At 37.9% G+C, this 24,587-nt stretch overlaps 1 protein-coding gene across 1 annotated transcript in view; it reads left to right on the top strand.

Moving 5' to 3' along the window:
* Window positions 1–489: 489 nt before the first annotated feature.
* GRXCR1 (glutaredoxin and cysteine rich domain containing 1) overlaps window positions 490–24,587 on the top strand; it is a 33,032-nt gene continuing 8,934 nt past the window's right edge. The window contains exons 1-2 of the mRNA XM_015862377.2: window positions 490–1,815; window positions 23,891–24,130. Of these exons, the coding sequence (XP_015717863.1) occupies window positions 1,369–1,815; window positions 23,891–24,130 (687 nt within the window). The 5' untranslated portion in view covers window positions 490–1,368. The remainder of the gene's footprint in view (window positions 1,816–23,890; window positions 24,131–24,587) is intronic.

The raw sequence follows: 24,587 nt of genomic DNA, 5'->3' as shown, positions 1-24,587 counted from the left end.
CTGATTCTGAAGAAGTGTGATCTTGGGCTGAAGTGCAGCGTTTAATGTCTCCTGCTCAAAAGAAAGCTGTGATAACTGCTATCTAATTTCTGAATGACTGGAGCTCACATTTCTAAAATCTTGTCCAGAAAGCCTCCTCAGATGAGCAAAGCTCTGCAGCCGCTCATGTGTTATCATCCTGGGATAGCTGAACATCTAGGGACTCATTTCTTGCCTGAGGGGCTCAGGCTTCAGGATGCCATTCATTATTCACGAGGCTAGAGAGAAATGAAGCTATAGAGAGTGCATAGGGAACATTTGCCAGAAAAGTAGGAAATGAATGTGGTTTTTGATGCTGCTTCAGATGATGATATGCATTTTACTTCAAATGGAGAAAATGAAAGTAAAGCACTGTAAGTATAGATCATCATGCTTTGTCTTCATATGTTTTACTACATTATATTGAATGGACATGGAAAACTGAAGTTTCCATAGCATTTATACTATATATACACACCTATAGTAGGGTGCTCAATACTGCTCCAAGCTCAGCTTATGATTTGGTGTGATGTGGTGACAGAATTTTCTTCCCTTACTATGGAATCCACCTAATCCTTCATTTCTTTGTTTGCTGCTTGTTTCCCCAATTAATTAGTTTTCTCCTTTTGTTCACATTCCCTTGGTGAAGCCCTTTGAGGAAAACAAGAAAATAGAGCCATGGTAACTGTGTGATAATAGCAGTGGTTTAGTTCCATTTAATATCACTGTGTTATTCTGTAGGAAATTGTGACTAATTGTTTCTCTACTTCTCTGGCAGTCTGTGAGAAGGCCAGCATCACAGAACACTAAGTCATGGCTCTTCCTAATTGCTGTAAGTTTACATAAAAAGAAAACTTTGGCGACTGAGGTATGGGTGGTAGGTGAATCAAGTGTAGCGATGAAAGATGTTCCCATCACTGACTCCTCTTCAGTGTTCAGGACAACAATTTTCACCTCAGGTGTAATGTGTACGAACAGCCGTGCATCTACATATCTTGTGAAAAACTCTTCCTTTTTGCCTTCTTCAGCAAACAAACATTGCATTTACACAAATTCCTGGGACGTCTTTGTCTGTGTTAATCATGTACAGTTCTGACTTTTTATTCAAATAATATAATTTCTCCTTTTCTTCCTTAGTGCTAAAAACTACACAATGGCTCTTTAATATTTAATTGACGATATCATTTTACAGGTTTTAGTTTAAAGGTAACCATAGCACAAACACATTCATTATTAACTGCTGAATAGCAGCGTAGGTTCTTGGGAATCCTCTCTGGCTTAATATGAGAATCCTCATCAGAAGAAAACAGCGCTGGTATTGTTGTTAAGCGTGACAAACTGGCAGACCCGATGGGCACTACCCTGGAACAATGCAAACTGCTTATATCAGTGGAAGAGACCATGTTCAAGGGTGAGGTGAAGGCAGAAAGTGAGAGGCTGTCAAGGAAAGTGCGGTTCCGTGTGGCATCCTCACACAGCGGACGGGTGCTGAAGGAGGTCTATGCTGATGGGGAGGCCACCGACTCACTGGACTCTGAATACACCAGCAGCTCAGAGACTGACCAGACCAGCCGGCTGAGCGAGGTGGAGGGCCAGCAGAATGGGCATGGTGGCTCTGAGTGCGATGAAAACGAAAATGAGCAGGATGACTTACTCATTTTAGTCAGAGCCACGAAAGAGAAGGGTTTTGGTACAAAGCGAGTCAACATTCTCAGCAAAAATGGCACGGTCAGAGGTGTCAAGCACAAAGTCAGTGCTGGTCAAGCCCTCTTTGACAACTTGTCAAAAATATTTCAGGTAAGTGATGCGGTTCAGCTGGCTGCAAGCCCAGCATCTGTCTCTTTCAGCTCCTCACATTATTATTTTCCTTTGTTCAGATCTCTCTCATTGATGATTTCTCAGACTCTGAATTCAGTTCTGCCTTATCTCCCTTGCAGCTCACTGTCTGCTCTTGCATGCAGAGGGTCATTGCTTTATGAAGTTTTTCTTTCAAAACTGACCCAAACTCTGATGACCAGCACTAGGTATGTTGTGCTTCCCATGTCAGAACCAGAAAAGAAACGGAAGAATTAACCAAAGATCTGCACAGTTGATCTGTATGGAGATGTGTTGTGTTTCCACTCCTGTTATATTAGTTCTGATGAGTTTGCAATGTAAATATGTATACTTGTAAATTCCATTGTGTTTTATCTGCCAAGTAGATCAAATTAGATGCAGGATGGCAGCACAGACTGTTTTCCCACATGAAAATTTCAGAGGAATGAAATTTTAGTCAGTGGTCTCTTTTATTAATGTCTGTTTTCCATTCACCTTATAGAAGGAGCAGAATATCTGTATTTGAAATCGTATACACCATATTGACCACTTAGATAGAGAAAGGCAGATCTCAGAAAAAAACTGAAATAAAGTTCTAAAGATGTTACTTCATATATATAAATTACCTAGATATATTATTCAGGTCTTTAAATCATTAATATTCAAACAGAAGGACAACAGGTATGCAGCTAAACCCAGGATTACACTGCTCAATTTGAATTGCCTATAGTTTACATCAGTGCATCATTCTTAAAAAAGCATGCAGCTTTAAAACATGAAGATTTTGATAATAGTAATGACTGCTGTTTTGTTTTAAAATGAAGCGTTCTAAATGTTCTTGGCTACTTTGAAATCATCATTTCGTAATACTTTAGGAATGGTTGCTGGCTGACATTGTCCTGCTACTGTATATGAACTTACTCCCTGTACTGTGCTTAGTATTTTTGTCCATACTGATGTTTCTTTGGGAGATAGCTGTTTCAAGGATGGAAAAGCTTTAATGCCTGTGTTTATCACAGAGCAGTCACATAACTTGCTTTCCCTCTATGTATTCACTGAAGACTTTACCTACTCTGACCAAATTTTTAACTCAATGAGGACTTCTCTAATAGGGTATGAGTCAGGAATTTTTGACTGGGGTATGTCTGTGTTTTCCAGCCCTGATTTGAAATCCCACTCCATACTGTTTTTCTCCAGAGTATACTGTCTCACCTCACCACCAACTTCACTGCCACATAAATTCTTTCTTCTACTGCATCACTGACACCAAGCTAAGAAATCTGAATCAACAAAGTAAATGGAACTGTCTGTAGGCATTTGCACTTCAATTAGCATCCCTCTTGTCTTGCTGTTTCTATCTCCAGTTCTAGACTGGGAGGTTCAGGGACTGAAGTTAATATACTTGGATAGCAATGAAGTTTTATTCCTAGCAGATCAGCACTATTTCTATGAGATAATTTGCCAGAAGAAAAGAAGGCTTAAGAGTAGTTGACAGCCTCAGAAAATGATATATAGCTAAGTCAACCACAGCTGTCCATAATTAGAACTCATAAAATAATAAACAACTTAAAAGTTGATAAGGATCTTTAATTTGTAGTATTTTACAATATAAGGGAAAAAAAGAGTTCTGCATTCAAAGATTCAGTAAGATAGAAACATCTTTGTTAGAAGATATAAATGAAAAAATTATATATCTCTTATTCTGGGTACTTCCCTAAATTATCCACGCAAAAACTTGTCTCTCCTCCTTTGCTTATTCAGCAGAAGATCATCTTGTTATACATTTCACAAAGCAGGTACTTGGAATCTCAGAGTATGCTCATTTTGACAGCCCTGAATCCCAAGTACTGATATATTCTTGAATGCAAGCACTTGTATTTAACGGATCATTTCCAACACCAGCACAACCAGAGGCCTGATTTCTGCTGTTCCATAAGATGATAAACTAGGTTCAACATATTTGACTGTCCAACAACTGTCCTGTGTCCTTGTCAGTGAGATGTCTCCATGGTACAGGTCAGAGCAGCGTGTATATGGGTTGCCAACTCAGTTCCAAGGCAGGCCATACCAGGGACAGAAAGGTGAGAAGAAACCAGCCCAAATCACCTTCTGTGGCAACCTCTCCAGCTTTCTCCTTGTAGGGGCAGATGCCACAAGGAGAACATTTCTCTGGCAGTCATCTTCTGAAGGGACAGGCCACTGCAGCTTCCCACAGCTCAGTCCATCCCAACACCAAGTCCAACTGACATCATCTCACCCTCATGCCCACATGGCCTTAACCTACATCTCATGTGGGACCTGAAGTGCAGCTCATTCTCACAGGCTGCTGTGATTAAATGGTTGGAAGTATTTTACCCATAAGAAATATGCACTGTTTAAAAAATTAAATAATGGAAAGGTACAAGAGCTCTTGGTCTCCCTCTTCACACACACTCCCAATGTAAGGGAAATTATCTCCTGCTGAAACATTAAAACTGACAGGTCTAGCAGCTGTGGAGATGGCGGGCTGACCTGCTAATTGTTCCCATAAACCCCTTCTCTGCATATCCAAAATAATTGCCTTACATCAGCACATTACTATTTTTTTTTTTTAATATTTAACTTACATCTGAGCACTTAAAATATGATGCATGATGGATGCACCCTGTGTTAGCCTGTAGAAAAATAAAACAAATTATTCTTATTTCCTTTAAATAACTGTCAAGCAAAAATCCTTGATTTCCCTGGCACTACTAAGTAGTGCAATGATCATTTCATGCCAGAGCTGGTTTCCCACCCAGTGTGCACAGTGATGGTGCTCAGCCAAAGGCTTCACACAGGTCCCCCTCATTCTCACATTTCAGCATGGGTCTCTTTCTCTAATCTCATGCTTATACACTTCACTGGCCTTCCAGCATACTCTGAAAGGTCTCTTTCTGCTAAATTAGCTACAGAACTCATGCTCAGGCAGGGCCTGCTGATGTCTATTATGAAAGGGCAGGCCTGGTTAACAAACCTGATTAATGCTTTTGTGAACATTGCATCAGAAGGGATGTGGGAAGAGAGAGACAATGTGTTTGGTTAAGCTGTGCTGGAAGTTTGGTTAAGTTTGCACTGGATATTTTTCAGTGGATATTCTCCAGTGCAGTATTTCAGACAGAACTAATATTTAAGGTTTGCAAAGTGCAAGTCAATATTCAGTGAGATAAAACTTATTAATATTTAGAGAAAGAAATGGGAAAAAGTAAAGAATTAGGTGGGAGTTTGTTATGAGAATGAGAGCTTCTAAAGTGGTTAGATTTGTAGTCTTCTCTCTTTACTTGTTAGTGACCTGGAACAGTGAATACATCACAAGACATGAAGAGCTTACAAAACTAGAAGGGCTGGCTAACACCAGATCACAGAGAAAATAAAATAAAAGACAGCAGCAAAAGCAATGATCTTCCAAAGAAGGCAGATTCAACAGTCATTACTGTTGAGTAACTTACATTTTAAACTAATGATTTCTAGAGCTGGTGGCCACAGCCACTACCTAAAAAATGTCAGATAGAATCACAGAATGATTAAGGCCAGAAAAGACTTCTATGATCACCTAGTCTAACTATCAACCCATCTCCACTTTGCCCACTCACCATGTCCCTCAGTGTCATGTCTTCATGTTTCTTGGACACCTCCAGGGATGTTGAATCCACCACTTCCCTGGGAAGTCTGTTTCAGTGCCACTACTCATTACCACTCCTTCTGAGAAGAAATTTTTCTAAAATCCAACTTGAACCTTCTCTGGTGCAACTAAAGGCCATTATTAGATGTTAAGGCCTGTGCACTTTAAACTGGAGCCTGGAATTGGTCAGTACTTAGAATATTGGTATTTATTTTTATCATGTTCGCCTGTAAATCAGCAATAAAACACTGAACTCAGTTAAGACTATTATTGGGCTATTAATGATATTTTAGTATTTGCCATTATTGGACTTAAAAAATGCATATTTGACTTAAGATTTGAAATGACGAGTAATCACACTACAGACTACCTAAACCTCTGGAAGTGTTGTACAGGCTTTGAGTCAAAAAAAATTAAGCTGTCTCTTTTTAGCAAAAATATAGGTAAGAGGAGATCTGATATTCCAATATACTGAGCACTGGGAAGCTAAGCAACAAACCCATGGTTATATTTGTCACCCCTTCAAGACAGAATCAATAACTGAAAAAAACCAAAACTTGCTGGGCTTTTATGCTAGCAATCTGATTAGCACATCCTGGATGTCAGTCCAACCTGCCAGCACACTGTGAGGCCTCAAAATTACCCTTTCTCTGAGGTGTCTTGATCCTTCCCTGAGACAGGTTGAAATGACATGCTCCCCAGCATGGTCTGTGAACAGCCTTGATGTTCAAGTCTCAAATATAACCAGGCTCTGTCAGGAGCACGATGCAGACAGCAGTGGGGAAGATTGTTTTGCACTTTGCAGCTTCTCTTTTTTCTGGTGAGAAAATAGCTTCTAACAATGGACTGATACTAAAGAGAATTGCCTCAGGCTGACCCCAGTCTGAGGGCCCATGACCCTAGCAGATCATGAAGCCCACTGGAAAAAGCAGAGATATTGTTTTTTGAAGCCTATACCATGTGGCTGTCTTCCCAGAGTGATTTATTAATAAGCCTCATCCCCTGTCCTTTTTCTTTGCAAAATGGAGAGAGCAGAGAAGTTAAGCTTATGCTGCAATGAAAATGTATTGATGGAATACATATATGTAATACTAAAGTGAATTAAGACACTAGGTACAGATTAAAAAAAAACAAAAACAATATGCTTCTGAAGAAGGACTTTATCCAAAATCGATTTTCCAAGCTACCTTGTCTGAAAGGCATTAAAAGCCTTTTATTAAATGAAAATTTGACTAATCTTCATTACAGCCTTGGCCATGTGCCTCTGCATCTCATCACTGACAGGACCTGACAGCTCCCTCCTACACACTTTGCATGAACCACAAACCAGGCTTTCCTTTCTCTGCCTCACCTGCAGGTCTCCATGCAGTAGGTGTCCTCTGAGTATGCGCAGTAAATCTGATCCTACACAAAATGTACATAAGCAGATGCTGCTTTGTTACAGAATGCATCTGCAGGAGGCAGTGGTGGGAGTTGGGCTTTGAGTGAGGCGGTCACAAGACATCTTGACTAAGCTACTGGTGCAGGAGTGGGGGATAGGCATGCTGACTCTCAATTTGCCATCCCAAATACCATAGTTCAGCATCGTGCTTGATTCCAGTTTCTTTATTTTTCTCACTTCAGCATTGCAGTGTGATGACATTGGTTTAACATGGAAGCATATTGGAAGAGCCTGTAACTTGCTTGTGAGGGACCAGATGCAGAGATGAGAAGTATGCATGTAGACATGATTCAAAAGATTGCAAATAGCAATGTTCTGCCACTCCTCTGTATGCTTTCTTTTTGAAAGAACAAACCGAATGCTTGCTCTCTGGCAATGAACATGAATGCCAAATGGAACGTGATGACTCCCAGCTGTACTGAGTTAGATTCCTAAACATACTGGCCTTTGGAAATTTTCTAAACTGGAGACATAAGTAAAGACAATTAAGGGGAAAATGCTATATATGCTTCACATCCTCTTACTTTAAATTACGTCTGGTCAATGACCTGACAGTATAGATGAGCACTGGGGCCAAGCCCATGTACTTCTCTGCTATTATTACATAGTGCACTTTGTGCAGCTGGTTGAGAAGGTAGGGTGCTCAGCTTTTGAATGAACATGGAAAATGCTTTGTCTTCCTTTAAACTAGCTTTACCAGTGACTGATGAGAAGTGATGTTAAGTAAAAAGCCAATCAAATGAATTCTTAGGACACTAGTACCCTAATTCTACTTATTCAAGTGGCAAGAAATCTGTTTCTTACAACAGAGATTAAGGAGATGAGTTGGCTAATGCTAATAACTTCATTGCATCTGAGCACCTTAGGTGAGATATATTTTAGTTACACTTGCAATCATGGAAGGAAATATTTTGCTACATTGGCCTAATTTGTCACTAGTTTGTACAGTCACACAGCTGTGTAACTGCAAAAACATGGTAATAATGAGGATAGAAAAAAATCTCCTATTTTTTAACAGAAATGTTAGTTCCAAAAAGTGAGGAATTTTATTTACTTTAGTGGTGTGGTTCTGCAGTCACATACTAAAGATTTCATTTTGTGCCACAAAAGACTTTGTTAGCAAATTAATAATACTATAATTCCCTGTAGTTCACAGAGCTCAGAATTGCTTCAGTTCTTCATTAAGGTTTGCAAAATTGATATTTGCAAAATCTCTTTAGACAAACTTAAATGCATGCGTGCCATATAGGTGTTCCTTAATGGAGAAGAACTGAAGTCGTGCATTATTTGCAGGTAACATTTGCTGGACTGTCCTAGTTTGTCAACAGCCTGATCTGGCATTGGTCTATAATAATGCTGGTATTATTATTAAGGTAACAAACTGCTGACAGTTTATTACACACTACACCATCACAAGTTACACTATTAGCAGTTTGGAACAACTAAATGGTTAAAAAGTTGCTGCTTTTTCTGCCTAGAGTTTTAATTTGTTACTGCAGTGTTTGTCAACAAATAGATTTTTAGCTTAAGTGCAATTAAATGTGCTTTAGGATGTAATCTGTATTACTTTCGTGCATGAAGACATCCATACTAGGTAGTACAAAGCATGAAAGTAAAATCTTACAATAAATCTTCTGAATCTTATAATGTAAACAGTAATCAGGGCAGCATCCTCAGGTTGGTGATTTGGAAAACAGGTAAGAAAAAAAAAGCCAAACAGGTTTTCAACCAAAGTGTGCTTTTTCTCTGCTCAGTTATATTCTGGAGAGGCTGCCGCCGCATGTCTTTATGCCTTTCATCACAGAAAGCAACAGAAATGGTCACAGATGAGCAGTTGGAGTCAGTGAGGTAGGGACTCATTTCACACATGACAAGAAAGATGACAGAAAAGCCATCTGCATTGCTAGTACAAATTTTGGAAAATAATTTTAACAAAGCTAGTACAATTTTTCTTTATAAGGATGTCTAGAGACACCATCCATCAATAACGTCAAAGCAGTATGTCTTCTGTACCGCAGTAATATCACATGCAAACTTGCTCCTTCTCCCCTCATCGCAAAGGAAAACGGGAAAACTTTACCAGCCAATATTCCCACAAAGGTAAAGCTAAATGCAATGTTTTCTCTTGCAATGACAAATCCCTTACTGCTGACAAAGAAATATTTTTTCAGGGTTGGTGGCTGATACAAGTTTTAAAGAATAGAGAAGAGTCACGAGGTATTACCGAACAAATATCTATTTCTATGTGTAGCTTCTGTAGTGAAGGAAGCAGTCTGTTTCTATACCTGCAGTTACTGCCTTTAAAATAAAATGTTCTTTTCCTGCTTGGCTGCTCACAGCCCAATTGACAAGGACTCTCCCTCCCGGCCATGAAGCATTTTATTCAAGTGCAAAATGTTACAAGAGACAGAGTGATAGCAACAGTGACAATGAGAAGTTTTAATTGTTAGCGGCAGAGTTCCTTCCACATACAGCAGGTCTTTATCTGCTTCTGGAGAACATCCCTCTCCAGATGTGGGCCAGCACCCTTAGTCATATCTCCAAACATGCACTGGAGAAGTCCCAGTTGCTCTTCCAAATGCTGCCATGGGCCAAAAATAGAACCACATATCCAGCCACTCCAAGTCCTAAACTTTGATTTTTATGAAGATAAAAATAGCCTGCTCCTAAACTGCTTGTTCAGAAAATAGACTGTTTAAATGCACACAACATTTTGCAGTGTTAGTGATGGTTTTTGTAACTGCTGGATGGTCAGGCTTTTAAAAACTCCCTTGGTGCATAACATTCTCATAAGTCTTCGTGAGTGAGACTGTGGACTGAAAAGGGACTCTTTCAGCTCAATACTTGCAGCTGCATGCAGGTGACATCGTCTTTATTTGCTGCCACTTACTAGGAACAGTCTAACAATATAGCCTCTTCCACCACTCTTTCATCCACAGTAGCTCTAGCAGTTTGCTTTTTAAAGTAATAACAGACTCTGATATTAGAGTAAGTGTTGTTACTGACATATATTTGATGCAGGGGAATGTTTAATATCTATGCAAAGGGGACATGGAAGAATTGCTCCAAAAGAAAAGCATGTAGATAAACTATCTCAGCAACTGTATTTACATTAATATTAATTGTTTACAACACATTTATTGTTAAACACATTTATTATTATTACTATAGGAGGGGAGCAATAATAATTTACATTGAAAAAAAATACATATTGCCCAAGTCCTGATTCGGACTGGAGCATTAAGCTGCTCACACTGTCCCTGCTAATAAAATGTATACTGACTGCTAAAGTGATATACATTATAACTATATCAGCAGATATTCTGTCTAACAGGAGGAGAAACTGGTAGGAGGCATACAACCTGTCACATTCTGATTTTGAGACATTTTATCTATCTGGTTAAAAATGCCAAATAATCCTACAGCTTTGGTTTTTCCAACAACAATGTCTATAATTGTGTACTACTGAGATGATTCTTTTTTGCTTGCACAGAAGCAGTGGATGAGTCATCTGCCCCTTTTTCGTACATCCAAGCTGCCAATAACAGTACAGGTTATTCCAGGGCAGAGCCAGTTTATGTATGTAGGAGCTGCTCCTCTGTCTGCCTGAAAGTCTCCAGTTCTACCTTTCTTTTAAGAATCTGTCACATTAGAAGAGGAATAAAGGACCATACGTGTGTAATGCAGGTGTATCTTTAATATAAAGTAAAATTCTGAGTGTTTAACTAGCAATTAATTACTCAGAATTTGAAGCAAAGTTCTAGATGTTATTAGGTTTAATAATGAGGAGATAACCAGGAGCATAGTTCCAATTTTGTTAAGTAATTTACATCCTTCATCACTCAATACTAATACAGAATTAAGTGCTATAACTTGAAGAGTTTTCTTTTCACCACTTCCACATACTGAATGATATGGCTCTGTTGTTTGAGGGCAAGGCAGAGACAGTGCTTTGTCAAGGCTTTTCTTAGGCAGTGGACAGCTCAGTTTTGCTCTTTGTTTCACTCATAACACTCAGTGGTGAAGTGCTCTGCATGCATCTTAAAAAACCTGCATTTTTTGTTAACCATAAACAAAAATAAAGAAAGATAAATTCAACTTGTTAAAGGATAGCTTGCTTTATCTAAGCCCAGATAACTTTGACCTGAAAATTCTACTTAAGTTTTATAGAGCCATGGGAAAGAAAAAAAAAGTAATAAATCTCACCATGTTCCACTTAAGTGCCAGATGTCTGGAAAAGAAAGGAAGCACACAAAGACCCTAACCCATTCCTTATGAATTTCAGAATCTCAGTGCATCTCATTCTAGTTGCCATTCATCGGAAAAAAACAATAAGTTCTGACAGAAAGCTTAATATCTGCCAGATTTAAAAAACTCCAGGGCATATTCCAAATCAAAACTAGATTTCATTTAAATCTTTCCTCTGATTTTCATTGAATCATTTAGGATGGAAAAGACCTTCAAGCACCAAGTTCAATGCATTATTGAACAGAAAGGTAAATTATGATTATGATCAAGTTTTTCTCCTGCTGCTAATTACAGTTCAGAAGTGGTACCTTAATCCATTTATTCTATTCTGTTCTTTTGTTGATCTCTGGGAGAGCAGAAGTAGTTCTGTTTTGTAAGACAGACTGACCCCAGGGCATAATTAACTCACAATGTAAATTTCCAGCTGATTAAATCTAACTGACAGGAGCTTTCTTTAAAGACAGTTTGTACTTGTGCATTATCTTTATCACTAGGAATATTACCAGTTGCAGCATTGGTACAAACAAGGTACAGGTCATGGCCTATTCTTTTGTATGATTTTATTATTATTATTACTATTATTTTTAACTTTTGTGCTATAGAAAAGAAAATCCATTTATCACATGAAGTATATCTTGGCAAAGGAGACAGAGGTATGTCACATCATGAATGGGATCCCAGCTATGAATCAGTTTGTTTCTCCAGTCAGCTGCTAGATGAATTCCATCTGTAAGAAGCTCAATATACTGGAGTTCACCTGCATACACCAGAAGTAACTTTTAACTTTGTGAACTGTAGCTGATGTTTGGGAACTGCACAGGGAATCACTGTGTGAGCTAACTGTGCCTGACTATGTTTAAGTCTAAAATAATTATCAGAGATCCATATATATTATTATTATTAGCACGTCTCTTCAACATATAAGATTACACAAGAAATATTTTAGAGAAGACTGAAGAATTAGTGAAAGAAAGGAGAAAGTATAAAGAATAATTATTTATTGAAACAGAAATCAATTTGACCAAGTAGGACAGTGTAGCAACCTTTCTTTTTAAAATAAAGGAAACAAAGGAAAATAAACAGTTTTACAAAGTTGCTGCAAATATAAAAAGAAATGGGCCAGAGCAGACACTAGTTTTTGTAACAGCCACTTGCTGCTGATCAACACAATCCTGCAGTATGAAATGTTCCACTGAGGGAAGCAGCAGTGATTATAGGCAGATGGGAACAGCATGCTCAAACAGCTCTCACTCAGAGCCATGCTGTTTGCTGACTTTTTCCACATGATCTGAGATATCAAACAGCTTCATCTTTATCTGACAGCTCTCAGCAAACCATGAACTTCTTCCCTACTGGCTAACACCATCCTTATAAGATACTCTCAAGTAGGACACAAGCTTTCCAATAATCCTACCTGGATAGGCAACTCAAGACACAGATAACAGTGTGATATATTAGGAAGAGTAAAAGCTGTCTTATTGCTGAAGAAGATAGGATTTGTGCAGGAACTGTGCATGCTGTTTAAGACATGTTAAATGTATTGGGCTTTTTTTTTTTTTGTAGTAATTCAGCATGACATTATGATAAGATGTATACAAGTCAATCTTAGAACTGGCTTGTCAGCTAAGAGTCAATTGGACTCTTACCAGAGTTCAAGTAAGTAGCAGGATACAATGCTTCCACTCCAGACAAGAAAAAGTATTTGAAAAATCCTACTCATTTTAATAGAAAGGAAATTCAAAAGAAATCTTAATACACGAGCTGATAGTAATTTAGCATGCAAGAAAAGCTGCTAGTAATTTATTAAGATTTCATACATGTATTCAAACATAAGCAAGTAAGTATAGATAGCATAAAGCTCTGTTCTTGGGTAATTGTCTAGATACTGAAAGATAGTCAGAGCTCATTCAATTTGACCTACACACTCTTTTATTTGAAGTCCACCTTCTTCCTTTGTCTAGAACTAGAAAACAGAGAGACCCAGAAAAAAAAGTACATAACATTACGTTTTGTTTGAGAAAATCCATTCCATTCTATTGAATATACTCTCTCATTTTAACCTTTTTCCCAGTATTAGCAGGAATAAAGAGAGGGGTGAAATAAATGTTGAACAAATGTTGAATAACTGTTCTTCTCCATACAGCTACACATAACTTTTATTACCAAGCGGTAACTCAGCAGTTAAGCAATAGGAAATTAAACAGTGGAGATACCATCAAGAATAAAACCTCATTCTTAGATTTCCAGGACTTGAGAAATAATGTGAGTATTAAATGTACAAGTCTGAACAATTGACACGATCTACCTGTGGCCCATTGTTTCAGTTCTCTTGCCTCCCACTCTACCTACAGAAGCAGCTTTAGGTAGGCAGATGCTATGCAGCTCCAGTCATACATTTTTAATTTACTGATGGCAACATTTCTTTAAGTAACATGCAGTAGACATTTCTTCTCCGCCCCCCCCCCCTCCTCCCTTCCCCTTAAATTAGTAATATTTGCAAGATAATTTGGAGAAGTAACAAAGATCTTTTAGTTTGTCTGTTCTCTGTTGTGTTAGTAGACACAGAAAACTTGTGAGAATTGCATGCTGTGAATCTATCATCATTGCCTATTTTATTTGACTTTCTATACTTCTCTCACATCAAAAGCACACTGCATAAACTGCCACAGTCAAAATCTGTCTTCCAGGTAAACTGCTATAAGCAGTCAATGTAAAAATTCAAATATTTTTCTTTGCTTTCTTATTATTGCAATACAACCATAAACTCTCAGAAGGATCACCTGAAAGCTCTGCATAGATCAGACATGCCACTGGAACTAAAGTAAATCTAAATACAGTGAATGTTCAGACCCAGAAACAGACACATGGCTCATACCAAAAAGTAACATTACATTGTTTTGTAAGCACTGAGCCTAGATGCAGCTGAATTCACTCCTAGACCTAGGCTTTGTTAACAGTTTATGTTTAAGGGATTACATATGCAATATCAATCTAAGTTGGGATCTTAGCAAGGCTAAGAAAGCCTAAAACTACTGATCTAAGAGGTGCTTTTAGGGAAGCCAAGAAAGTCTAAAATAAACAATTAGTCACTTACCAAGGATCTGAATTAGAAAGGCATCTTGATGTCAAGGTGTGAAGGATCTTTGTGTAGGCATAATGCCAAGAAGCATCCCTACTCAGGGAAGATCCTATTATACAGTCAGCTACCATGTAAGAGAGCATAGAATAGCTTAAGGTTGAAAAGGACCACAATGATCATCCAGCTTCAACCCCCCTATAAATACAGGGTCACCAACCAATAGAGCAAAGATTAAAGAGAGGCCTTGTGTTTCTCACTATTTATGGGGTAAGATGCCCAATTGGTCCTCAGCTATTGAACCAGGTGTCTGCTATTAGCTGCTTCAGCCCCCAAGATTGAGGCAGATTTGTGGCTGTTAACCTATTTTAGAAAGGGTGTTATTGGTAGTGTTGCTCATTGTCAACCTGTGTAAAATTTGTTGGTAAAATCAGGAGAAAGGAGAAAGTTGGGGGAAGGAAGGTGGTGGTGTGGATCAGTGTTGTTACACTGTCACAGATAAATTAAATAACTTGTAAAAAATCTTAGGTGCTAGATAAGCAATGTCTTTGACTAAGAATATATGGGATAGAAAGAGGAATCTTTGATTGGCAGGGTTTGAAAGTTTTTCAGGGATGGTTTTGAAGGTACTCTACAATAGTTTTAAATTCCCTATGTTGACAGAGAGCATGCTAAGATGATTAGGTACACTTGTTTGCTCAGATTCAGAGAATTCCTCAACAAACCTACCAGAGAAGGAAGAAGTAAGTTGAATTCATCCCATTTCAGGAATAAACTGTGACCGATAAAAAATCTTTGAGGATTTTGACTCTGTTTCATTCTAGTCCAACTCATGGCACTGGTTTGCACCAGAAAGGCAAACAGATCATTCACAGATGGATTCTGCTGCAATTGACAAAACTTCAGTTTTAGAGAGGGAGAGGAGAAATTCTTGTTGAGATATTTGATGAAATGGAACCTGCCCAATTTGTTGAGCACAAGTCTTAAGACAGACATGCATTTCTGCTGTTTATTTTATTGTGAGTTCCCTAGTGGGCTCCTGTTATGCTTTGGCCAATTCAACATTTACTCCATCTGAAGGGCAACTAGGAGGCACTACCTGCTCCTAGAGATCAGGGAAATCTCTAGCAGCCAGTTACTATTTCAGCCTGCCTGCAGCACTGGCTTGTAATTTTGACCTTATGCAAATCTTATGCAAAAATAAGGATTTCATTTAAATCACTGCCTCAATAGCTGCCAGAAATGTCAAGTGTGGCAGTGATGTGCTATCTCTAGAGGATAAACCAGCAAGTGAGGAGAAGGAAAAGGAAGGCTTCTGTGTGCTGGCAGTCTTGAAGAAAGTGCATATCTCTTCTGCAGGTCTGACAAAAATGGGATGATAAAATTCTCAGAGATAGCTTTGACCTGGAAGAGGGAGGAAGCACAGTTATGTCTGTTGGAGAAGAAGGGGAGCTTTGGATGCAGGCTGATCAGTTCATTGAAGTTAAGGGAAAGGAAGAGTGAAACACAAGCCTTCTGTTGGAGGTCAAACTCAGAAAATCTGTCAGTGAGAAGAAATAAGGGTCCTTGCTGCAGCAACACCTGTTCGTGTGCAGCACAAAGAAAACCTTTTGATTGTTTGGATTACAACTTAAACATACCCACATTTCAGCCATCCCTATGATGATTTCTCTTCCTAATTTTATTGCAGCCTGAAGAACAATCTCTAGCATAGTTTTTCACTAGGGCTTCAGTCCAGATGTCAAGGTAATTTGACGTTTTGCAAATTTTTTCATTTTCCACCTTTGAAATTTTCTGAATTTCTTCTCCTTTCTATCTGACTGGCACAGCCAACGTCTTAAGACATGCTATGCAAATTTAATATGCATTTCTAAGTAATATTTTAATATGCAATGACCCAAGAAGCAAACCAGAGAGTGTACATCTCTCGTAATGCTGCAGTACAGTTTTGCAGAAATATAGATTTTGTTTTCCTGATGCAGTGATTACATCAAAGAGAAGTTGTTTATAATGCCGCTCAGATTGTTCAGCTGAATGCCATTTATCAAACATAGCAGATAATCAAATGCTACTAAAATTAGCTTATAGCTCTCTTACTACCATGGCATCTGCAGAAAACAAATGTTTCCCTGTTTGTACACTAGATTCATAGCACACCACAGTAAATCTTTCAACAGAGAACAGGCACATAGGTGAACATAACATGTCCCACTGCCAAAAAAAACGCCACTACTGTTAGGACCCATGCAGATATTTGCATTGTATATTCTGTGTAGGTTCTTTAAACATGCTTTAAAATACCAGTGAGATGTAAAAAATATTTTTTCAGGAACAGTATATCCATACTGAAAGTTCACTTGTTCTGTAAGGAAAAGCTCTGAGAGATTACTGATGCTCGTCATCTTAATAGAGCCATTTTGCAAATACTATATAAATAAAATAATCCCAGCATAGTATAGGAAATCTTGGTACTCCAGAATGAATTGATCAGGGTGGAGGAGAGTAAAGGAAAACTAAAATAGATGAACAGGCTGTTTGATGAGCAGTATCAGAGCAATTTTGAACTTTCTTTATTCTCCTGTTCCCCAGACAGTTCATTTCAGAGCTGACATTACACTTACTGAACACACAGATGAAATTGCTCTGGCCCTGCCATTGAAGGCTGAGAAGCTCTCAGTGAAGATGAAGATCATTATCAGAAAAATCAAGTGTACCTTCCATGTGCGTTGAGGCCATTTCTCTACCACAACAAGATAGCACTATTTGGTAAAATAAATACACTGAGAAACTGTCATGGAACTTCACTCAAGTAAATCTTCATGGATGTGTGCTGAAGAAAATGATGATCCAAGAGCAAGGTTATCATTCCATGAAATTTGCTTCCAATCAACCTTCTTAGTGGCAGATAATTTTCATTTATATATCATGTTCTAGGAAATATTGTAGTCTCAGAGAAAAATGAGCTCTACCAGTTGGATGAGATCTGGAAGGTACAGAAAGAGGGTAAAGATAGAAACAGTCACCTAGAGTAAACAGCTCAACTGTTACATACTTAAAACTTTCCATATTTAAAATACTTAAAAATATTTTCAATATGTTCAATGTGTTACTGGATAGCATAGGTACAGTTTGTCTGGCTTCAGTCCTCTTCCTCCAAAACCATAAACAACAAGCACTGCATGATATTAGATGAGATTGCTGAACACCGTTACCAAAGGCTCTTTTACAAAAAGCTAGTACCTCACTCAAACTGCTGAGGACAAAGCTATCTTCTGCTGTTCTTCTTCCTCTTCAGTCTTTGTGGGCGATACTGCAACAATTCTCTTTTCTTGTAATCCCATCTAACATATGATGAAACAACAGTATTCACAGGTGGCTAAGAAGGCCAATAGGATCCTGGGGTGCATGAAAAGGAGTGCGGCCAGCAGGTCAAGGGAGGTGATCCTCTCCCCTTACTCTGTCCTGGTCAGGTCTCACCTGGCATACTGTTCTGGGCAGCCTGGTACAAAAAAACCCAAGCATCACCTGGAGAGAGTCCAGCGGAAGGCAACAAAGATGATAAAGAGCCTGGAGCATCTCCCCTATGAGGAAAGGCTTAGTGAACTGGATCTGTTCAGTCTTGAGAAGAAGACAGAGAGGTGGTCTCATTAACGTTTATAAATATCTTAACTGTGGTAATCAAAGAAACATGGCCAGTCTCTTTTTAATGGTCTGTGGGGACAGGGCAAGGAGAAACAGCCATAAACTGGAGCACAGGGGGTTCCACACCAATATGTGAAGAAACAAGTAGCGAGGAAGTGAGAAGAACAGAGAACACCGTATCACAGTGTTTTGTTCCCCTCCCCTCCCCCACCCTGTGATAACTGCAAGCTAGACTAGAGTTACTCATGGAAATTATTACTTTTTGCTTATGATTTTAAATGTTTCATATAGTCCTTTCTTTTGCAGAAAGGAATAAATACACTAATAAGAAAATACTGATAGGCCTCTGAAAGCCTGCTAAATGATGCAATTAGGCATGGATAGATAATGATGCTTTTTTTTCCCTACTAATCTGAACACTCTAACATACTTTGCCCTGGCTGATTTCCCCAGCACTACTATGCTTTGCTATCTAGTGACTGTACTCTGTCCCGAGTCAGAATCATGTTGGTAGAGTGTCTGGTGGAAGCCATGAACCCAAGGGCATAACCTGTTCTGTTATCTGAAGTGGGGTCACCAAGAGCCTCATGAGCACCAAGAGCTTCAGCATGGCCTCATGGGTGTGTACAGGATGAATGACAACAGGAACAAGGGGAGGTGAGCTCAGCCGCAGTCTTTGTACTTCATGAACCCTTCATGAACCCTTTATAAATGTCATGAATATCTGAAGCATTCCAAGGAGCAGGGACTGGCTGGGTTGTGCCCTCTATTTCATTTCTGTGGTATTGCAAATTTTTTTCTGATTTCAAATGGAAACTCTTTGTCATCTCCTTAAAAGCAGCCTGTGCTGGAGGTTATTTGGGAAAGCTTGCAGTGGTAGAAACAAACCACAATATAATGCTCTATCACTTGAGGAACAAAAAGTGTCACAATATTCATATACTTGGAGTTAGAGGACAGACAGATCTACCACATCCCTTTTTTCTTAGTACTCTGTCAAATGACTTGAATGCTGATAATAATGCTAATAAAAAGCCTTTTTTAAAAAAAAAAAAAAAAATTATTTTTTTCCCCACAGAAAATGTCTTGGCATCCTTTGGATGAAAGGAACAATATAAACATCACATCTAACAGTATTACTAGTTTTGTCATTTTCATCAGATATCCACAAAACTAATATGCAGCCTTAGAAATAAAAATGAATTACATGCATACACGAAAAAACAACACCTGTTCCTTCTGTGTAATGAAATCCTATATCTATTTTATTTTGCAATTGATGAACAATTTTAAATATGCCAGCTGCACTATTCTGCAGTCTTCAGTATATGATGGATGTATAGGAAAGAGATATAAAAACTGTCCAAGAGCTAGGAAGTCAAAGAGGTCATGTTCTTTTTGGATCTGAGCCCTTCCCTGTGACCAGATCCTCAGAGTTATCGCATCCCATGAAACTGAAACAGAAATAAATATTTATGCTCTGTTCTGGAATACTCAATCAAGTAGAAGAACAATTTTTCTTATATAGCTCCTGTAAATAGTTATGTTCCTAGGACTGCTGTTTGTGGGATGGAGAGTATCAGGAATTAGGCAGACAAAAGGCAGAAACATAGTTGTGCTACCTTAAGAGCTGAGAAAAGCTATGATTTGACCACTTTCATGGAGACAACAAAACTACTGTCTAAACCTGGGACTGTCCCAGAATCTCATATACCTAGTTTAGGGGTATGTTGCCCTCTCCAGTTTTGTTAATTGGTGTTGGCAGACATCATGCTGATGGTTATGGATGATAACTGGAGAGATCCTTTCATTGTCACAATGAAAAAGGTTCACAGACTCCAAGTCCCATATTTATGGTCCTTGAAAGTACCAAATTGGATAAGAAAAGTGTACTATTAGTGTACTGTTAACAAAGTGATGCATTTTAAAAAAGATCAGCATATGCTTTGACCTCAACTGTTCGAGTAGCACTGCTGCAGAAAACTAGTCTCTATTCTGTTGTGACCTACAAAAATGCATAGATTTCTGTACTTAATAAAGTTTAACTTCTGAATTTTCCCAATTGTTGGTATAGTGCCAGGTCCTTGAAGACAATGCAAACAGAACTAACAGCTTTAATGTAATAAAGTACTTTAGAGAGTGCTCTCTGTGCTTTGGAATGTGAGAGCCTATGGAGGGTTTAAACTACAAACAATGAAAAGGAACAGAATGTGATTTTGTACAGAGAGCACAAACTGTGGCAGTTTGCAATTCTTTCTGTATGTGTGAACAAACCTCGCCTGTCAAGGAAAGATATGTTACTTTGGAACACAAGATTTGTTCATTGCAAGAGGTCTTCTGGTCTGGTTGGGTGCTTATTCTAATTCAAGCTGTAGGTTATGAAATACCAAATATGAATTGAGCAGCTTAATTTAAGACTTGTAGGTATGCAGGTATACCTTAAAATATTCAAGTAGGCACATACATGCATACATACAACTTTTTTCTTGCACAGTGTTTTCTTTAGACCTCGAATACTACATTTACTCACTGAAACATCTCTGGAGCAGGGTTTAGAATGTACTCTAGGCTTCTTCCTCAGCTACCTTAGTGGATAGGAGATACTTTACCAGTCTGATAGTATCTAATTACAAAGACAAGAGGTGCATATTTCAGTAGAACACTCTGAGATGTTGTAAGATGATATTCTGAGACAGAGAAGGGCGTATCAGCCATTGATTTAGGTCAAAGAAACAATTCACTACATCATGGATAATGTTAGTCGAACGCTATATTTGAATATAGTAAAAGCCTTTAAAAATCTCATATATATTAAAGGCTAACATTGAAATTTAGCTTTTGAAAGAATATTATAGTAGTCCATTAATCCTAACAGAAAAAGATTCTATTTTTGCTAGAATACAGTTGCTCATATAATGCAAAATACAGAATAGTTTTTTGTTTGCTGGTTTGTTTACTAGTTTGTTTTTCATTTGTTATTGGAAACAAGTACATTAAAAGTGCAAATTTTCAGGTGACACCACCATTGAAATTAATTATTTATGAGCATGAATGTAAATAGATATTCTTTTCACACCAATGAGAGTAAAACATGAATTTATACCTTCTGTCCAGAGGGAGGATTAGAAAGGTTTATTATTTGCTACATTTCTTTTCATTTTCTCTTTTATTTAATATTTTTTATATTATTAATCATACATTTAGTTGTATGGTTCTTACTGTCTCATTGTGACAATTTGTGTTTTTCTTTGTTGTTTTTTTGTTGCTGTGGGTATTTCTTGATATTTCTTTTTCTGCCCTTCCTATCTCCTTTCCTTCCTTCCTTAATGAAAGAAGGGCAGCTGTTCCCGAGTAGCTGAGAGTAGCATCTGTGCCAGGAAGCCATGTAGGTCATGCTGTTGTTGCTTCCTGCTGGATGATCCCAAGCAAAACACAAGATGTTCATACTGATGCAATAAAACAGACAATGCCTTTGAATGCTTCTGTGGAAGATGATAGCACTGTGCCGATAACCTGTGAGCTGTAAATGATGTAGAGTGCTGTTGATAAAACAGTTTTGTTTCCCTGGGAAGCCTTCAATCACTTGATAGTATTTCTACATGGATACCTTCTTTGGAACACATTCCTTGGCCTGTGTGCTTGGAAATTTCTGAATTTGACACAAAAGTTGCCCCCCTCTGCTCCCCTCTGATTTTCACAGCCTTCAGGTTTCAGTGAGAATCTCACAGGTGTGAGAAAATGGTCAATGTATGTCAGTCCAAATCTTTTGTTTTATGCATCTGTTCAACTTCCACAGCCCAGAAAACATTTTGACCTTCTCATTAACCACAGAATTGTCTTCTGTTTAATTACAGCTAAAATTTTTTGTGCAAGTACAAGACATACAAGATTATTTTAATTTGGATATTTTACCTTTAATTGTAAATATTCATTTTCTAGAATGTCTTTCTGTTCACTTGTTTCCAGTGCATGACATTTGTTTATTTATTTGTTTGTTTATTTGTTTGTTTGTTTTTGCTTTACTTCCAGCCTAGGAATGAAAAGCAGAGTGATATAACATTATTCTGTTGATTTACTTTCAAGAGCATATTCTAGCAAATAAATCTTACAGGCTGCAACTACTGAAATGGATAACAAATACAAATAAACACAGATTATTATTAAGAAAATAACTTGTAAATCTCTCTAATTGTTTTACCTCTCTTTTCACTTACTATAGTTGTTCAGGACAGGTAACAGGAGTGATTTTCCCAGATATGATAAAGTCCTGCCTAGGAAAAGTTTTGCATGTTTATATCACACAAAACAATGTGTTTTTGAAAATTTCCCTAGATTATTATTATTTATTCAATGCCCTCGATATTGCTTTGTAGTGAAAACAAGGGTTTTTCTTCACTGTTCCGCATGGGGGATAAGCATAAAAGTGACTCAGTACACACTTACCACTTGATATCTTTCCAGATCACTTTACAACTTTCCATTTTTTCCATGTCTTCAGCTGCTTATTTGTATGCTGCAGGAACACTGCAGCCCTGATGGTTTTCTAGATAATGACAGTCTGTAGCTATCCTGCCAGCCCTGCTGTCTGTGAACAAACAGCATTAGAGAATACTGCTATGAAGAAGCACAAATTTCCATCCCTTTGAATAGTTTTTCACTCCAAAACATATTTGCACTCCAAAGAGGAGAAAGCAATAAGCATATGAAAATACCTTTTGAAAGAATACTGTAAAACCTCCTTTTGGTTACTTCTGAAAAGGATGAACTCTTCATTCCTGTGGCCTATGCACTGTTACTAAAATTTTTGGCCATATCTATGTAGAGTATTCATCTTTGAAGCAGAGGAAAAGCTATTACTCTCATTTAGAATGTGTAAATAATATGTTGCAGAAGAGTCAGTTCTGCAGGAGAGATATAACAGATTTTAGATAGAAAAATAGGATAGGATAGTGAAAAGTAGCTCTCTTTTTATAAACTTATTTCCTAAAAGAAATGCTGACCTATCATAATAAGCCTCTTTTCTGAGATGGGAGGTGGAAAACTGGTAAATTGCAGATAGAATCATTAAGGTTGGAAAAGACCTCTAAGATCATTGAGAACAACTGTCCACCTATCACCAAAATTCCCCACTAAATTGCATATGGCTATAGTTATAATTCTAATGATCTATAAGTGGCCTGGAAAACTCATATCCCTTCAGTATTTACATTCCCCAAATGCCTTCATAGGAGAAAGGATGAAATATAAAACTTACCCTTAAATAAGTGTGGTAAAATGTCAAACCTGCCCCGTAACTTACTATGCCCAATGGAACTGAACACTGAATATGCACAAGCAGCACTTTCTTTAGTGCTGGCTGGATTTTATAGTATTTTGACTGGATTCCTCACTAAAAATTAGGGATATATCTGTCACTTCTGCAATCATGATCTAGTTCAGCACGGAGAGAGCTAAAATAGGTCAGTGTTGACACAAGTTTGTGATGAAGCTTCTAGCTCCTTCAAGTCCTTTCCTAAAGGAGACTGTTAATACCTGGAATAGCATCTCAGACCTAGCATGGACATTAGCAGATTCAGTTTGTACAAACAAGACTCTCAGTTTTAACAGAACCAGACTGCTCTGAAAATTGCATTTCTGTTGCATCTTTGAAGAATTTGTGCTTTTGCAAATGAAATGAAACTAACTCAAAGTTAGTTAGGTTGGATAATGTGGGTGAATATGTGTATGCTACAACAGCAAAAAGGCAATTACCTATTACCATTCGGAATCTCATCAGGATCTAAAATATGTCTGTTTCTTGAAAATATTGGGTTTAATTCACTATTTCCACTTCTTTTGAAAACAGTAGTTATACCTTATGTTGATAAACACTTTAAATTGCTATTTTTGTGTGCTTAAATAATATTTTTAATGATATTGCTCAATATTTGCATGCTATTACAGCAGTAAGGGAAACAGACTGTTAACATTTCATGAGCTGCAATGGGAACTGATTTTATTTTTTTTCCAGGTGTCAACAGTGCCAGAATTTGGCCGCATAGTAATTTATACCACCAGCCTTCGTGTGGTGAGAACCACTTTTGAAAGATGTGAACTGGTTAGAAAGATATTTCAAAACCACAGAGTTAAATTTGAAGAAAAAAATATTGCTCTGAACAGCGATTATGGAAAAGAACTTGATGAGAGATGCAGAAGGGTGTGTGAAGCCCCATCTCTCCCTGTTGTGTTTATTGATGGCCATTACCTTGGGGTAAGTAAATCATGAGTCAATCGAATCTATAAGAACAAATGTAAATTGTTATTAATGAAACTGTTTACAGTGTTGGAGTGATGGGAACTCTGGTATACACTGAGTAGCTTGGATGCCATCTCTCTCTCCTGTGCAGATCAACTCGCTTGCAGAAATGGCGTCTCTGAGTTTAGGTGGCTCAGCTGCAAAAGCAGGACAGCTATGGAGATGATTTCAGGAGGGGAGTAAGATGTAGTAATTCCATCGAAGCTACCCTGTGTTTCTTAAAAAATAACTCATTCTGTAATTGCAATCATGAAAATCTAGAGAAATTGATTTTTTTTCTTCATGAGAACCTGTATGTATTGCTGACCCAGGAAAATGAATACACATTGCATGAATATTTCATTTAGTAATATCTGCAATGAATATGAGCCTGTCTAGCAGCTTAGGGCTTAAGAGCTTAAGCATACACTAT

The sequence above is a fragment of the Coturnix japonica genome, chromosome 4 (assembly GCF_001577835.2).
Source record: "Coturnix japonica isolate 7356 chromosome 4, Coturnix japonica 2.1, whole genome shotgun sequence".
Lineage (NCBI taxonomy): Eukaryota > Metazoa > Chordata > Aves > Galliformes > Phasianidae > Coturnix > Coturnix japonica.
This window is presented reverse-complemented; position numbering and strand designations above follow the sequence as displayed.